This window comes from Spodoptera frugiperda, chromosome 27 (assembly GCF_023101765.2).
Source record: "Spodoptera frugiperda isolate SF20-4 chromosome 27, AGI-APGP_CSIRO_Sfru_2.0, whole genome shotgun sequence".
Taxonomy (NCBI): domain Eukaryota; kingdom Metazoa; phylum Arthropoda; class Insecta; order Lepidoptera; family Noctuidae; genus Spodoptera; species Spodoptera frugiperda.
Genome location: NC_064238.1, coordinates 4,888,157 through 4,906,667, shown reverse-complemented (window position 1 = coordinate 4,906,667; position 18,511 = coordinate 4,888,157). Strand labels below are relative to the sequence as shown.

Here is an 18,511-nt window from a genome sequence, read left to right as displayed (position 1 = left end):
AACAGATAGGCAGCTGCTCAAACACGAGTGCACTCGTCTGTACTTTTAATGTTCTAAGCAAATATTGGGCGGCACGTCGCGCGCTGCACGGTACACTCGCGGTCAATTGCTTGGAAAACCACGAGGTATTTGACTGTCTAACTAAATCCCACTCAAAAATAGTAGAAGAAATTCTTCAAATGAAAATTCTCACGAACATTTTTCATGCTAATTTACCACGAAGTACCCTTTACGCTATGCCATGACTCACAATTAAGACTTGTTTAGCGAAAAGAATCGATGATTGCCCACATAATGCCTTTGTTAACAAAACAAACACGTTTTGTTACCTAGTGCATGAAATATGAAACTCAATAAAGTTTAGAGAAATAATAGAAAATATTTTTCATGGAATTCCATGCGTAAATCAAAATACTAACATCCGTGAAATAGAGCGGAATGCTGAAGATTTTCAATATAGTTTTCATTTAACCTAATTGCTCTGTTGGCATCTGTTATTAGAATACCAACTGTTCATGAAATTGTTATCTGAAACTGTACATCAAAGTTTGTATAAAGAATAGTTTACATATTTAATAGCATCAAATGTATTGGATACGAATTGGTAAATGAATAATGTGTATCAATATGGGTTGGGTGTACAATGTACACACAAGATACAAAATTCACGGTCCATATTAACATCATTCGCAAATCACAATACTAACACGATCTAAATTGGCTACTAAATATTCAAAAGCAATAGTCCGTAGGAAACATACACGTAATTCGACAATGGGCGGCTAATTCAATTTGAATCACACACAATATTCTATTAATCGTGACGGGCAGGTGTAATCAATCCGGGAGCGGCGAGCGTTGCGCCGCATTGTCCTACAGGCCTGCGATTGATGGCCCGCACAATGTTGCTAACCACTGATAGCTACATCAAATCATATTTATTGCGTTCCCGTGTAAATTGTATAGTTTTATTTCAATTTAAATTCATGTTTTTCATTTATTTATCTGATTATGGTCGGTTTATTACTGCGATTAAGAACAAAATTAAGTATAACTGCAAAATAAAAAAGTTATTTATTTTTCATTTTTTTTTTTTTCAAAGGTGCCTAACTAAGTTGTATATACAAAATAACTATACTAATAAGTGTTCATCAATATATACTATGGTATGAAAAATCTATCTTTAATATTGAAAATATGCGATAAATCTCTTCGAATCGCCATAATTCGTATCCTTGGTACGGCCACCTGTTGGTGAGAGCGATTAGACGACACTTCTTTCCGAAATTAGGGCAGCTTAACTTCCCATAAGGAAAAGAAAGGGACGAAAGATTGCATTTAACAACGACAATCCTGATAAAAAAAATAGGGATGTCAATTCGTATTTAAAGGTTTAAAAGCCAAATTGTAAAAGAAAAAAGTCCTTATGATAGTATTATTGAAGTACCGTACCGCTCTAAGAACTGAAACAAACATCTTTCTAAACAAGCAAAACCCTCTCATCAAGACCAGGTACACGAGATACAACAAACAAAACAACAATAACATTTAAAAAGTATACAATCACATGGTAATACAATCTGTCGTAATGGCATCTGCCTCAGCAGCTGTCACAAACACCACTAATGAATAAATAAACCAAACAAACAGATAACAAGAGATGCCAATTAAACAATACACTAATTAATTCCAAACATTGGTGTAGTGGACTTAATTAGAGTAGGCAACATTATCAAACGAGCGGTATACACAGGTACATATAGAAACTGTATAGATGAAACGCACTGCGAAAATTAATATTTGATGATACGTAGCATATCTTCGATTAGATCATTGTAGTTGAATTCAACGCCCTAAGATAGCCTACATGTAAAGACGAGAAAGAAAACAAAACAAGATGTCGTAACGTCGCCAATGATAACACAGTGATATTAAGCGTGAGTGTCACATGAGCACCCAAGCAACATAAACTACTTTACGACAATCTCATAAAAGAAGCCGCACAAAGTCGACACTGGCTTTTTTAATATCGAAGGCGAGAGCTGGCCGCACTGTCCCACGAAACATTTTCCATTAATAAAACGCGAAAAAGGAATATTACATATGAAAAAGACATATATCCGTATCGCCGGACCCGGCGCTATCTCCTTGGAAGGTAATAACTTCTTTACAAGTCCAAAGTCCGAGGGATTGAAAAGCAATTTCAGCAGGACACCCCCGCCCTCACGCGGGGCCGGACTCGCCATATTTCTTTTTCGCCGCTACTGTAATTCGCCTTTGATTTAATCTAGAGAAACAAATCTTTGAATGTGAAAGTTTAGTGATAGGCATCAGTGGAACTAGTTTCGCTGATTGGATTCCATCCCGGCTCGTGCGCGGACCCCGATAGTTTCTACAATTTGAATTGGTCACTGCAGATATTCCGCTATTTGTCTGATTCTACTACAAGATTGCATTTCTTATTTTCTTAGGCGAATTTCGTAGCCGTATTCTTTAGTTCTGACTTCTGGATTCCAACGGAATGAAAGCTCGAATTTTAATATTCAACTTTCAATGTAAAATCGGAGAAAAGTGGTTCAATTTATAATGAGACATTAAATAATACTACGAATCATTAACAAGATCATTTAATTTCGAGCGATTATTAATACTGGTTTAATTAGAGTGAATATAAAAATTACCATGTTTGTGAGCGACTGCAATCATTCTTCTGATCATTTCAAGCTTAATGATGTGTTAGATAACGTAAAAAATGAGCAATATCTCATTATCAATATTGTTTGTATGGAATATGAGCACAACAAAAAGGCTGTCGATGTCATCGGATCAATTTGTAACGTATCACTAAACAGGATAGAATCGTAACTGGAACCAGTTTAGTCGTGGGCGGCGAGGCGTCTCGGCACTATCGCCTTACCTCCTCGTACTCAAACCACACCGCAAAATATACATTACATGATACGTTCCCTTTATTAATATTACCTATCTATTTAAAATAAATATGTAGATATTTGGAACAAGGAATAACTCTCCCACGGATCACTATTTAACTTATAGAACAAACAAGTCATACAATAAACAATGGTCAGTACGATTAAGTTAAATCAAACATTAACTTCTAACTCTAAAATTTCTAAGACCGAGTGCAAATCTATCCGTTTTTCTAAACGTAACATATTCGTAATAACATCAGTGGAAAAAATCTTCGTAAAACTGAGTCAATTTGTACGAGACGGTTTGTGGAGGGTAACGCTAGGGCTGCCTCAGATCGCTATCAGTCAAACTATTCCGGCCGCCTTATTTATATAATCTAACTATTTGCGAGGGACAAACACCCCTTATTATATTCCTTTTGCTTGCCTTTTATGTGAATGTGGATTTTAAAACAGATTTTCTTTTGCGATTTGTGGTTACTTAGTGAACTTTTTATTTTCAAAAGTACTTAAGTATATGGTTTAATTGGAACAAATGATTTGAGTTTGACTTTAAAGAATTTTTATTACGCTCAAGTTACGATTTTAATGTTCTAATTCGTATTCTTCATTTAATTGGTACCGAAAATCTCGTAGGGGTAGACAATTTTCATCATTAACACCTGTTTCTTTCTTATTTGTTTCGATTTAAGTTTGATCGTGCATGTTTATTACGAGTAATCTGTAAGCTGTGTTCAGTACCGCTAATATAATTCGGTACAGAGTGCGAGGGGACGCGAACCAGCCAGGGACGCCGCTCACGCGTCCCACAACCATTTTCTGCGCGAACGAAACTCTATATTGAATACAATTCTAATAGAAAACACCTTCTACATTGGATACTTATTTGTAAATAAAATTTGGTTCGAGTTTTTTATGTTGGAAAATAATGTAAGTAGTGAAAACAATCAAACTGTTACTAAGAAAACCGTTTAGAATTTATATGAAACTAGAAAAATTAACAATTGTACTTTTGGATCAGAAATTCTATGTCCGAAGTTATGAATTTAATACAAAACTACAGAATATAACATTAAAAAGTAATCTACTAACAAAAATGTACCATGAAACCCTAATAAAATTCCAAGAAAACACGTCCTTAGTATTTTGTTAAAAAAAAAATATATTTTAGTAGAAATATAGTGAGCAAGGAGTGCGGCTATTGTGGAAAGGTTAGCGGGCCGCGATCGGGCCATTTGCTACTGTTTTCAATTTGTCCGCCGCCGCCATACATCAGCCGCGGCACGCAGCGGTAACGGCCCCAACTTTAATACACTTACGCTTGACATTTTTCCGCCCATTATGCATTCAGCTATACCAATACTTTCTGTTAATACTTACTGGGAAATCCAATTTACTAAGCCCGTCATTCACATTTTCTAAGAAAAACCATTCAAGACATTCAACGCCGCCATTATTTTCAGCATTGTTTTCATTTTTATTGCAAATCCACGTCGAATCATTAAATAAGGCACAGTTTTGTAATGTGAAGCTTTGATTTTGTTCTGCTTTTTTTGTTTGTTTTCAACAAAATTTCACGTGTTCGTTATTTTCAACTGCAAAAAATAACAAACATTTATATTTCCATTGAATTTTGGTTGCCGCTATGAAATAGTAGGTCAAATCGGAGGTATTCGTCAGAGCCCATTTGCAGCTGTCAGTTGATCCTCATTAAAACGCCTGTAATTGATTCACGGAATTGTTATGGTTCTACGCAAACCTGCATTAGGGTATTTGAGGCCACTTCTCTCCCAACTTCGGTTAGGACTTCCATAATAGATATTAGGTAATATTTTATGTACAGACATTTTTACTTTAAACAATTCATATGAAAAAGTCAAATCGAGAGATTTAAGTCATCGTAAATTTAAATAATGACGATAAGTGATTATATAGTTGTTAGTAAAACTTATGCTTCCCTTGTCACGTAAAAAGTCCGCTACTTGATTAAAAGCTGAAACTATTTATCACGTAACATCTATTGTTAAGTTTCCGTACCTCACTCAAGTTACAGTTTAACGACATCTCGTACGTCGTAATCAACACTAAAACGAACTAATTATAAAGTTTCCCATTCTTATGAACATAAATCATGACTAATAACAACGCAGTAACAAGTAATTAATGGATGCAAACAACCAACGAGCACTCTGATGTTCCGTTGCTAATAACTTGATTTTATGCACAAAAGTACAGAACATTGCAATGTCGATAATAATAACATGCAACGTTACCGAGTATGTTAGAGAAATTCAGATATATACGGTAAACTCGAGGGAATGAGCGTAGAGCTCGTATCAATAATAATTAGAGGTGCTTTTAGTCGACGCAAGTTGGTAGTCAGCCACGCTCAGCTTAGCGTTCTAATTGGGCGCCCAGTCCACCTCACGACGATGTTTGACGAATGGTCCAAGCGTTGACAAACAACGTTGGTATTAGAGAACTCGGAATAGTACACAGAAACCACCTCTGGCTGTGATTACGACTCACGTATTTGAGGTGCAGACAGGATCCGGCTGCAATATTCCTGGAAATAATATATTGGATTATGTTTGAATACGGCGAACGAGATATTCAGCTATTATACGTGACGAGTGGACTGCACAGTATTGTTTTACAATGAAACACGATCCTCAAAGCTTACGTGTTAATTATTGAATACTAATTGTCATTAATTGACAGTCGACTTTATGAGTAATGGTTATGAGTGGCGACGTGTTTTCCATGTTACCTGACACTAATTAGTGTGCCAGCAAAAAGTTACATTCGCACGACAAAAATGTCGTTTGATTTGAAACAGAGGTGTCGTGTGCGCGTATGAATGATCACCTCGCCCCTGTCTCTGCAGTTTCCAGTACACCAGTATTTGTGCTGTTATTAATTCCGCAAAATTGAAAGCCGATCCGAGTCGGCCGTTGCTGTCGCGTTGTTGACTCCGACGGCGATTTAGTCCAGTTTAAATTGCATACTGTGACGCTTTGAAATTCTACCGCGTTAGGTAATAGATTCAACGCGACACTACGTTGTGATATTCATGTTTTTTAAATATTGGACGAATATTCGCCAGAAAATTGTTTGCTATTTTATGTTCATTTTTTTATTGGGTTTACCAGTATTTTTAATTGATATAAGTTTTGGTAACGATATAAACAACAGTGACTATGATGTACAACCAGGCTCATCTCAAAATACCATTTGTATTGTTACGCTCTATTTAGTATCAGCTACTGAAATGACATATGAAGTTATATATTTCGGATTTCAGCAAGTTTCGATATTGATTAATGAATCAACGTCAAAACCAACAATAAACCAGCTAAACGGCAAAGTAAACGTCCCAAACAAAAATAAATTGGAGACATCCTGTTTTCTATTACTTTTGAAATGTACAAAGGCACGCGGACAATAAAAACCGCCTCGGCCGACGACCGTTACCTTTCACAATCAACAATAGCTTATTCAAATCATTTCCTGTGTAATCCTTAATCAAGTGGGCAATGAAAACAACTGACGGTAAGCACTAAGTATCGAGCTGTAGTAATTTCGAGGACTGTTGGAACGCGCCGGCCCACTGAACGTTCAAATTGCCGTAGCGTCGAGCGCGTTCCCGCTCGTTCATTACCGCCGCCCGATATTTGCTACTCCACGATCAAGTGAACTACAACATCAGGAAATGAACGATTTCTATGAGCCACTGACGACTTTGTTGTGCTCCTACATACAAAACTTATTACTTCTGTACAGTCGTGCAAACAATGCTTCCACGCCATGAGAGCTAAACGTCCCACTTCCTAAATGTACCTAGCAATTAACTTAAGGAAGGAAACATTTGTTTCGATTTCTGTTTTAACAAAAACGAAAGTTAACCACATGGAAGTTGTCAATCAAAACAATCAATGGCGTTATAAGTAAAAGTGGAGCGCAATTTCCCCAAGGATGTCAATAATATCTGTTGGAGGCCACAATCGGATAAAGCACTGAATAGAAATTGAATTCAAATAGCCAATATTTTCAACCTACATACGTGTATGTCATGATATAAACTTATTAAATTAGTCTTGAACGCTGTAAAAATATATAACATTGTTATGTCAAACTTTCCTCCAATTTTCAGTCTGTCCTTTCCATGTAAAAATCGCTGTGAAGCCAAACTTCAATTTGGTGCAATTTATAAACGCAAAGCTTTCCTGTGCACGTTGAGCAAACAAAACGGGCCTAATTGAGCACTTATGTCATGACTCCGACTACTCGTCCACTGATGACTCCCACAGACTACAGAATGCGTTCGAATGTGGAGTGATTTTCATCGTAGAACGAGATCTCGGCCACTAGTGATCCAATCGCTAGTTAGTCTCGTTACCGTGCTAGTTAGCTTTGTACATTTTTAGGAACAACACAACTGTACAATGTTCTGTTTTTTAATAACCATTATTTATCTGATCGAGAATTTAAAAAAAGTTTTGATAGTCCCTTAAAAAGCACTAACACGCAAAAGAAGTAAAACAGGACACAGTTTGTGCCCCCACTAAATGTCATCATCAAAATTTGCATAAAATCGGTCGGCCGAACCCACAACAGTTACAAACTTTTGACTGTACTTAAAAAGCACTAAAATCAAAATGAGCAATAAACGGGCGACCCCCATTTCAGCAGACTCAACTTCCCGATTAATTTTACGTAGAAATTGACGTTTTTTCAAAGTTTTACGTTTGTCTCTATGTTTTTAAAGCTGAACGATATTAAATGCTTTAATTTTTAGAGGCGAAAGTCATTTCTTGATCATTAAAAGAATGTTGGGCACACATTTATCTTTTGGGGGATTAAAAAAGGTCAAACTTTTTTCATATCTGTGTGGGTATCGATGGCTGGAGAGTGCATTCGATGAACACTTGAGAACTTGACATACGGTACATGATGGGATGTCATTATTAGGGTTATCTTCGACACATTATTAAGAACTTTGTTTTTTATGAGCCGCACTAGGGTTGGTGCACTTTTTACTACTTTTAAAGTGTCTCTGAAAAAGCATCTGTTTATTTCTACTTAATGAGATGAGAGTCAGATTATCTTACAAAGAATATAAAAAGTAAGTACTCACTTAGTCACTTATGGATTTTTAAGTGGTTTAGTCATAAATGTTTTTGTTTTTAATATCGAAACAAGACAAAGCAAAACTAATAAAAGTAATTCTTATCTAAATTACAAAAAAAAAGTTAAAGTTGTTTAAAAAATTCTTGGCGCATGCTGTCATGTAATCATCAGTATGAATTGTATTTTTTCAAACCCCGTTAAAATCAACCAATCCAAATAAAATCAAACCCTGTTTTCTTACGTATAGGGAATATTTTGGTATATATTAGTTCCTGTAACTGGTAGTAAGTAGTATTGGTCGAGTACTCGATAATGATGCTTATTGACGTCAACTGGCACATTCACGACTGGCGATAACCCTCGGTCGCGACTTCCGAGCGCGGCGCGGGCGCACTGAGCTTCATTCACATTGGGCTTTCAAGTTTACTCGTAAACAGGAACATACACTAACATGTACTAGCTATAAATAATATACAACTATTGGCATATTTATGTTAATGCGGAAAAGTGTTGTGGTACGTAATTATTTTTGCCAAAACGTGCCTTAATTATTATACTTGCCTACATGTGATTAAATAATGCTTATATGGTAATAAATAAATAGCTAAGATAATTATTATTAGATTAATTTGTTGTTTCCTGTTTGACGACTATTCTGATAACGAACTTAGATGAAATGTAGACATAAATGTGAAATACCTTATAATTTACTTTTAACTTGTGATGTGATGTGAAATTAAATCATTTCAGAATAGGATACTTGGATCAATTCAATAAGAAGAAATTAATTATATATATTCTAAGTTCGGATGCGATATAATTGGAGAGGCAATATGACGGCGGATATCTAAAATGAAAACTGTGCCGTAACAATCCTAAATAATATCTTCATCCGTCAGAATGTAGTGCCAGAAATACTAACTTTAACCCTTGAAATCTATTTATTTAGTCCGTCAGTTAGGTAACGAAAAAGTATTAGCCACGTAGGTATTTTTTATTTTGTATATAACAATATAATATAACTTAGATAAAACGAATCAAAGTTTATGAGTAGGAGGAGCAAATACGTCATTTCTACGTATAAAACACATAGTTAAAGTCACGCGATATTTCAAATCGATATATTTTCGAAAGTGATTTTATTGTAACTTTCGAAATACTAAATTAATTAATTTTCGAAAGTATTTGTTTCCGTAAGAAAATAAAACATACGTATCTAATGTTTTAAAATAATCTACAAGACGGTCATTAAATAAAAAATTAGTCATCTAAATACCTATTATGAATAAGAAGTATTGTTTCCCCACATTCTATCGTGACCAATTCCACTGGAATAAAACAATAATTTTCCTTATATAAAACAAATATTTAAAGAAACATTAAGATAAACAAAATATTTCTACTTTACTTTAAGTATAAGGCACATTAAAAACTCGGTGCGTGTTAATACAAAATACACATGTTATTGTATGAAGTTTCTGACGTGAATAAATCTAATTGAGCTAATGAAAGAGGAATTTCTTAATTAGTAGTGTTTCGAACTAACCATAGGCACACGTAGTGTACCGAAACGGGTTAATTACGACCGATAACTCTTTAATTAACCTGCCTAATAACAGAGTATTTGCATTCGAGCCAATTAGGGACTCGACGAGATCGATAGAAAATATTATTTACTCGTGCGCTCAACGTTCGTTGAGAAACCCGCTGGACTTTATGGTAACGTGTTCTAGAAACACACTCCGTAACTTTTTTATGCGCATCCACAGTCAACAGTCCATCAATCCAGCTGGTTTTCCTTAGGCGCGCTCTACACCTATTTCAAATATTCTAATGGTTCCCATTACACTGACTTGAAACCTTTAATTAAAGTGATACTTAAAACATTTATGGCTTTTCTTGGTACAATTATAGAAAGAATCTTACAACAATTATTATACTACTATTTTCCTCATCCACGTAATTTTGAATCATGTATTTTACTAGGTCACCGATCTACGTTATCTAAATAGAATTAAGTAGGTACCTAATCATACGAGAACACAAAACAAAAATGTATCGGTTATAAACATGGTAATTATCAGACTATCAGACATACTCCAGTGATGATCGACAAACAAATTAACAACACCCGCTGGTCCCGCACGCAAAACACAAAATAAGTACGTACTTTAACAAATGACGTTAACAACAACTATCAATTATGAGAAATGATTTTCAATAATTAAGCCATTAATTGGCCAGAGGACGATAAACACTAAAATATCTTGTAATCAAGCTGTGTGTACAAATAGTGATGTACGTAAGTGGTGTACGTCAATACGCGTCACTCGTCACGCCACTACGAGGTTATCTCTCGCGGGCCGAGTGCCCATCCCTAATGAGGGACGCGGGGTTAAGACGACTTTCTAATTATTTACACTTTATGGACATAACTACGTGAGTTAATGAGCAGAGGACGCATAACTACATTGTAGGAACATTACCAGTGTTTGGTTGTTAACTGATGTACACTTGACTAGCTTTGCTACGATTGTATTGAAACTGGTAGGGTTTGTTTTTCTTACAAAGAAGGAAATTGAAAAAAGCATAGGTACTATGCATTTCACATTCAAAACAGTAGTAACTTTAGATAACTTAATAACAAAGATGAAGTCAATCAAACTTTAAAGAGCCAGATATATTCGCGTTATTTTGAATATTTTTTTTATTCATATCATTTTTATGTTATAAAATTTTATTAGGTACTTGTGAAGAATAACTGCTTAAGAATATGGCAATTAAGTCAAGTTGTGCTATATATACCAAGTCGTTATCAAGACGCTTAAATAAGAGCTAATTATGAAGTAATAATAAGATACAAATGCCTACCATTTAATTTACATTAACATACAATAATTTATAAAAAATGTTGAGCCGTTGATGAGCCTTATATTTATAATTGGGGCCATTTCTTTCTACTGATTATGTTTTAAATGATTCTTTATATTAATATGATGCAGATTATTATTTATAGTTTATACCGTAACATTCCGATCGCGAGGTACAGTAGCAGGTAGATCCACTTCATTAAAATTTAGATTAAGATTTTGACAAAAATGTGTATGTAATAAGTAGTAGTAGAGAAAGTACAAAATTATAACGGATCTAATAGAAATTATGTCCATACTAAATTGCTTTTGTCATATTTGTGTTATTGCAAGAAATGTTATGAATAAATGTTATCTAAAATTTAAAAAAAAACTTAAACTCTTTTACAGAAATCCAAAAACTCTTTATATTTTACAGTCTAGCAGCGCTTCGTTTGTATGCGGATGTAAGCGGAATGCTACTCATGAATATGAGCCTCTATCATGGCTTGAAACAAATCGAGTTCTTCGCTAAACAATTACGTGAGTAAGCCGATAAAAGAATAATTAATCTTGTGGTCTATCTGTCAAATTAATTTCATCGAAATCCATTCAGTAAGATCAGCACAAAAGATTAACAAATACCAAACATTCGAACACAAACTTATGCGTCATAAAAGCAGGATTTTCCTAAAACAATTAAAAGGTGGAATTTTTAATGAGTCTCTTCATTAATGCAGGCTGATTCAATAAAAGGATTCGTTATTTTTCTAATTAGCGTAGCGTGTTCTAAAGTCATAATGATCGATAAATAGAAGACTGTGTACTCGTGTAATGTAAGGCGGTACACTTAATGCAACACGGGGAACGCGAGACGAGACACAGCCCTAATTAAATAAGTAACAAGAGGAAGCGCCGCCACCGTTGCTGAAAAACATAAGCCACACCAACAACCTAATTACTGATGACCTTCGGACAGGGCTACCACAACTCTGTTGTTGTATTAAAAAAAGGTATAAGGATTTTTTTGAAATTAGAAAAGACTTCAACTTTTTTTGAGTAGATGACTATACGGATTTGAATTAACTTGTATTCATGATCCGGAGGTTTACCGAGACTCCGGCTCAAAAAGTAGGAGTAGGAACGGGGTAGTTTCTAGTCAGTAAGAGTCTGACACTCCCTCTCGCTTCGCCCAAGGCGGTAGAAGACATTGGATGATTTTATAATAAACGTCGTATCAATAAAATAAAAAGTCAGTGGGCCATAACAAAAATGCACTTACTTCTTTACCAGCGATCAAATAACATCATCAAAATTCAATAGATCTCCCTGACAGGTGCGTTATTGGATACAAATTGGATTTGCAAATTAAGCCGGACCGGTGAGTGAAACAGTTTAACTTTTTTTTGTCAATTACGTTATTGGTACGCACGCAGTACTTTGTCGAGTGAGCCTTGTTCCACGATTAGTTTCCGGTTCGATAATCAATTTAATTATTAATTCACTCACAGTTACAACCATTGTATTTTTTTCTAAAAGTTTTATTCATGTAAAACCTCGCAAAACACATACCTACTGTATTTGTACATAACAGTACATATGAACGGAATATTTTGTAGTTATACTACATATATCGAATGACAGAAACAATCATATTTTCAACATTTTTTCTGAAAGCTTTAGTTTTTATTTTATTATTTTTTGCAGTTATTTTCACTGCACAATTTGTTAACTGATTCCGATATCGGTACATAAAAATGTTACGTGAAATTGAGGATACGGGATATTGTAAAACAAATGTTGCCTTCATTAAATCAGCGTACACCGTCTCTCTTGACATGTACTATGAATCAGTCTGTCTGTCAAGCCGTCATCTAAAAAAGTGGTAACCCTAACACAGCGTCAACATCCGTTTCTCTAGCTAATTTGTTTGTAGTACGGCGCGGAGGAGGCTGCAAGCCAGACCAATTAGTGCGCGCGGTGACCCTGCGTCCCGCACCGAGGACCCGCTAATGACAACCCTGGCGCGAGGGTCACATGTCACTTTAATTATTTTTAATGAAACAAATAAAAAAATAACTTACGAGCAGTATGAACGCTCGCTTTTAAAATATGTTTTTCGGTGCCGTAACTAGTATACTAATTAGTATTTAAAGCTGGGTTAACGCGAACGCGATTAGGTACTTAAAGAGAAATAAAAAGGAGAGGCCCGTTGTGTAAGGGTGTAGTTTACATTCTTCGCATGGAAAACTTGGATATAAATAACATTCGTATCAGATTGTACAATTTTATTGTATTCCATATTTTATACAATGGGCCCGGCAGCTATTGTGCGCGTGAGCATCTTCATGTTTTGGATATAATATGATGAGATGCTATTGTACTGTGATGAAAGCGCTGACAATCATATTAAACATTTCATTTTTTATATGGATCACGGTGCTGCTATTCATTGGATATTAATTACGAGCCCATCTGTCGCATCGGAAGCTAATCAGCGGCCAGTTGACTTAATTGAAATTTCATCTATAGAGAAAATATTGTGACATAATGAAAATTTGGAGGTGCAGCCATACTGATCATCGCGTGGACCAATCACCGCTGATTAATTTATCCTAACACCCACGTTAATTAAAGCCGGTTTATTAATTAGCCAAAATTAATTAATGGAAATGCACTAGCCCATTGTGCTAAAATATAATTTTGACATAGCTAATTGAACATTAAAATGATATTAATTTATTATGCGGCTGCTGTAGTATCGGTTGACGTAATAATACCGATATTTTATAATATCGACCGGCCTCGGTTACATTAGCTTATACCCGGATTTACCCGTCAGAACAAAAGAGGGATTATTCAAAACAAAAGCTTACCGCTAATTTTATTCGTGTTAATTACCCCTCACAATTTATAATTGGAATCATTACTAGAGGGGTTCCATTGATTCTACTACTTGTAGACAGGTATATTTTTAAACATAGGGTATGTATTCATTGCTAACATTAACTTAATAAAAAACCGAACATGACTCTACTCACATACTTATCTCGTTAACCTAAAATAGATCGACATAGACAGTCTTAATGTGAATTACACAAATTCCTATAAATGTAATTTTTCAATTGAAAAACGAAACAAAAACTGGATGTGCATGTGGAGCGTCGTTAATCCATTTTGTATAAACATTCATTATGCGTAAGATAAGCAATAAAATGTTGTCCATTAATTGTGCACGGTAATTATAAGAACAGAAGGAGGCAGTGTTTATAATTAAAACGAATGAGGCATTGCTACACTGGCTGGGCTAGTGATGTAGCTCTAATGAGCTACTTGCTAATTAGAGAATAAACAAGCCGGATACGGGATTCTAATTGGCTTTTGGGACAACGATGTCGCGCTCAGCGCCACAGCCGCTCCGTCTTTTTATAGCAAAAAGATGCTTTCTTGTTTTCGGAGTTCCGTGTAACAAGGATCTCTGTATGCCTCACGCGTATTGTAATATTGATCCTAATTGTCTTTCCTATATTATATCGCGTCTAGTACTTTTTACAGCGCATATTGTCGTTTGTTGCCTCAACAATCCTTCCATGTTTGCTTTACAGTTTTCTTGTAAATAAAATTGCAGCAGTATTTTAAAATCTTTAAAAGCTTATGAAGAACTTTTTCTTGCTAATTGAAAATAAATGTTATTTTAACACTAATTAGCTTTCGCGATAACGATGTCGAGTTTAACTCGAGCGCGCTATACCTTTTGTTGGAAAGGACTTGTTTTTATACTCTTCTAGAACGATCCGCTATAGTTTTGATTTTAAATAAATTATTTTTCTTTTCCACGTACTGTAGGAAAATTTTATCTTTTTTTGTTTCAACCCTTGAGTACCTGCTCAAAGTTATTGTCTTGAAGGGTTAAATAAACCCCTATATTGTACGATTAAATCCAAATAGACTTGTTATTCTATTACTATTGGTAACAAATATAGTTATGACAACATCAATCATTATAGTTTTGTGTAGAAAATATAATTTTAATAGTTCATCTGACACGGAAATAAAGAAATAATAACTATTCAACTTTAAAAATAATCATAACCTTTTCAAGTGAAAAACTTGAAAGGATTAATTTGCCTTATTTTTTACCCATTAAGCGGACTTTAATTTTATCCTTAAACTCAATTAGTCACCAGTTATCTTAATCAGTAAACATTGATTGTGAATGTTTTTATGTCCATGTCATTATTTTTGACGTAAGTCCCAATTAGTATCACGTTTAATTATAAAACATATCTTACTGAGTCCTTTTACTCATTAAAATTAATTATTATCAGTAGGTTACGTAATTAATTATTGCGAAAAAAAATTATAAACATATCATTAAAAGTTTAGTCGATAAAAAAATCTTAAGAGTAAATACTTTTTTTTGTTGGCTGTAGAAAAAAAATTGTCTCCTAACTCTTTGCCGGAACTTACGTCACATGTTATCAAGTTATATTGACAGGCGTCCGGATATTGTCAGTTGGTTACAAAATATGAGTGGCTCGTTATCAGCCACTCACGCCTACTTCCATTCAATTTATTACAGTGTTCCAACTAATTTTACTTTATTCAGCTCAACTATGTAACTACCTATCGACTGAATGATAACCCACTCGTGTTGACTGCGTAAAAAATAATTAAAATTATCTTCAGGGTATTTTGTTTCTTTATTTTTTATAAATATTTTAATATTGTTTAGATAAAATTATTTTAATTTAATTGTGACTAACTATTCGATTTTCAAAGTTTTTAAAGTAATTATTTTTCACTGTTTACTAACTTTAAATAATATTGTTATTAAAGCTCTTTTATATTATACTATTTAATGAATAATAATTTTAATATAGCATTTTTAACGAATATAAATGGAAGGTCCTGAAAAAAATATTATAAGTTTGAAAAAGTTACTCACTTCTAAATATAAAGCCGCTAAAATAAAATTAATAACTAAACCTTAATACATATTAAAACAACAGATCCCTCAGTGCGATAAGCGACATAATCCATACAATAAACTAATTAGTAATTAGTTTAAAACCGTAGCCGCGGAGTACACGAGCACTTAATAGTTTTTCAAAGTGTACGAGTCCGGCGGTAGAGATCATTAAGCGACTCTTCAAACCTGTCGCCGCATTACACTAATTGACGCAATTAGAGGGATTGCCGAACGGAAATAAAAGTCGGCTCACCTTCATGAAACGCCGGCCCAGCCAATTAGTCTAGCAACCCGTAATTAGCCTCTTCAAAACACTCTTACGCTCGATTAGTCTTTACACAGTTAGGAAAAAATCACAGCACAGAAAAATCTTGTCCATTTTTGCGTGTTCGGAAAATAATGTTTTTCACGGCACTGAAAAGTTTTGTCGCGATCGCGCGCCGGTGGAGGGCTGTGGACACGTGGACGTGCACTCGCCGCGGCCGCTCCGGAGCGAATGCGCGCCTCGCGGCGGGAGGAAGCCGGCGGGCCGCCACACACCGCCACTCCGGCAGCCTTTGCTAGGCGGGGTGTCATGCCCTTCCTTTTCCCCTACGAAAGCTTCGCACTTGTGGAGCTTTTCGCACAAAGCTGTAGCGGCTGATATGACTTTTTGTATCTAGAACGACGCTTAACTCTGTAAGTGGACAGATTTTGCGCGGTATCGCATTTAGGCCTAAATAAAAACGATACTGAATCAAATTAAGATCAGTCCAGAACTAATATATTGAATACGGCATAGACTTAATGACCAACAACCATGTTTCCTAGGTTTACTCTTTTAATGAATGACTAATTAAAATCGTTTGCATTTCAATTAAAATAATCTTTATGAGATAATTCTCATCATGAATATATTTATAGGTAGCATTTTCCTTGTAAGATTCATCGTGGCGCTTAGGACACGAGTTAAAAATAAACGTCAATATGTTAAGTTTAGCTAAGTGTAATATTGTGAAACGGATTATTCACATAATAACGAGAATTGTAATGTTGGAGTTGGCGTATAAATAAACATTATTAGACGAAATGTTGGTGTATGTTGCAATACGATGCGCTGGGTGTATCCTTAAGGTAAACAGGCGGTTCCAGTGAAACTAACTAGCAATTATAAATACAAAACGAAGGATGGCCCATTCATCATTGATAAAACTCGTCGCGATGTCTCATTCATTGCTTTGTGACCACACTGCCAGCAGTGGCAGCCCTGCCCCTCACCGTAGCCGTCGGTGAATGACGACGCAACCCTATAACATTTATAATTCGAATTCTCTATTGTATATTACATGGTACCAATAATCTCTGTACGTTTAATACAAAAAAAAAAATATTTCAATATTTTTTTATCGTGCACAAAAATTGAATTGATTAAATGTTTTTTGTTTAGTTTTAAAGATAATTTAATTATTTTTGACTGCTATATCTCGTTCTATGGAATTATGTTTCGTTTAATTATTATTTCTATGTACATTTAAAAATATAAATACATATTTTAACTAAATTGAATAGTAACAGAATTACTCGATACTCGACACTGGCAGTATAGTCGACAATTTTGTATTGGAGACATCGGATGCCATTAAGAAAATAAATCAAAATTAATTGGTAAATAACAACTGATGAAAACCACCTAAGTATTATCTCTTTAGTACCTACACTGAGTTAAATAGGCATATTTTTGTGAAGTTTAAATAAATATTTGTGTGTACAGATAACAGTAACAAATAATAAGCATTGTCTGTCGGCCTTGCGGTTTTCCCTCACCGCTGTTTCAACTGATAAGTAAGTACTTGGCACTCTCATGTAGGTACCATATAATTAGTATTTATTAAAAAAATATTCCTCTTTTCTATACGCATTACACGACACTTGACACGTCAAATAATTTCCCGAGTTAAATACCAGGTTTTGGATCAAATATTTTAAATTTTTGAACTTAAAGTAACGGTTTACTCACGTAAATATATTGAGAAAAGCTCTACTAGTTTCGAGTCACAAAGAGACTCTTCCTCGGTACATTCAGTACCTGCTTAGTTCCTACTCCTCAATATATTTATATGTAGGTATTCTGGTGTATATTTACGTGGGTAAACTTTTTAGTTAATTTTGTGACTTACGGTAGTTATTTAAATTTTCTTACTATTTTGAGGGAAGTGCGATGAAACGTTGTTTTACTGCGAGTAAATTTTTGAATTCAGGCAATAAAGAGTACTTTTACATATAGAAAAAACTCACCAATAAGATAGTTTTGATTTCGTCTCCATAACGCAATAAAATGAATTTTCATCCAAGTTGTAATAATTATTACAGGTTAACCATTCCCAGAAAACCGCACTTAACGGCAACCTATACTTGGACTCAAGCTTTCTACATAAATCGATTAACTAGAAAGGCAATACTAGCAATAAACTATCCGTCAATAATTCTGATAAGCAACAATTAAATCGATTATAAAAGATAAAGAAATTGAAAGCATCCAGGGACCCACTACACATGCTAAGCACGATCGGAGGCAATACGTTACAAAAACGCAGAAACGAAGCAAGCGTATTACAAATGCATTATTCTACACTTAGACCGGTACCTTG

At 34.8% G+C, this 18,511-nt stretch overlaps 1 protein-coding gene across 1 annotated transcript in view; it reads right to left on the bottom strand.

Moving 5' to 3' along the window:
* Positions 1–16,437, bottom strand: part of LOC118263459 (LIM domain only protein 3) — a 60,049-nt gene extending 43,612 nt beyond the window's left edge. The window contains exon 1 of the mRNA XM_035575478.2: positions 16,138–16,437. Within this exon, the coding sequence (XP_035431371.2) occupies positions 16,138–16,143 (6 nt within the window). The 5' untranslated portion in view covers positions 16,144–16,437. The remainder of the gene's footprint in view (positions 1–16,137) is intronic.
* Positions 16,438–18,511: the final 2,074 nt, after the last annotated feature.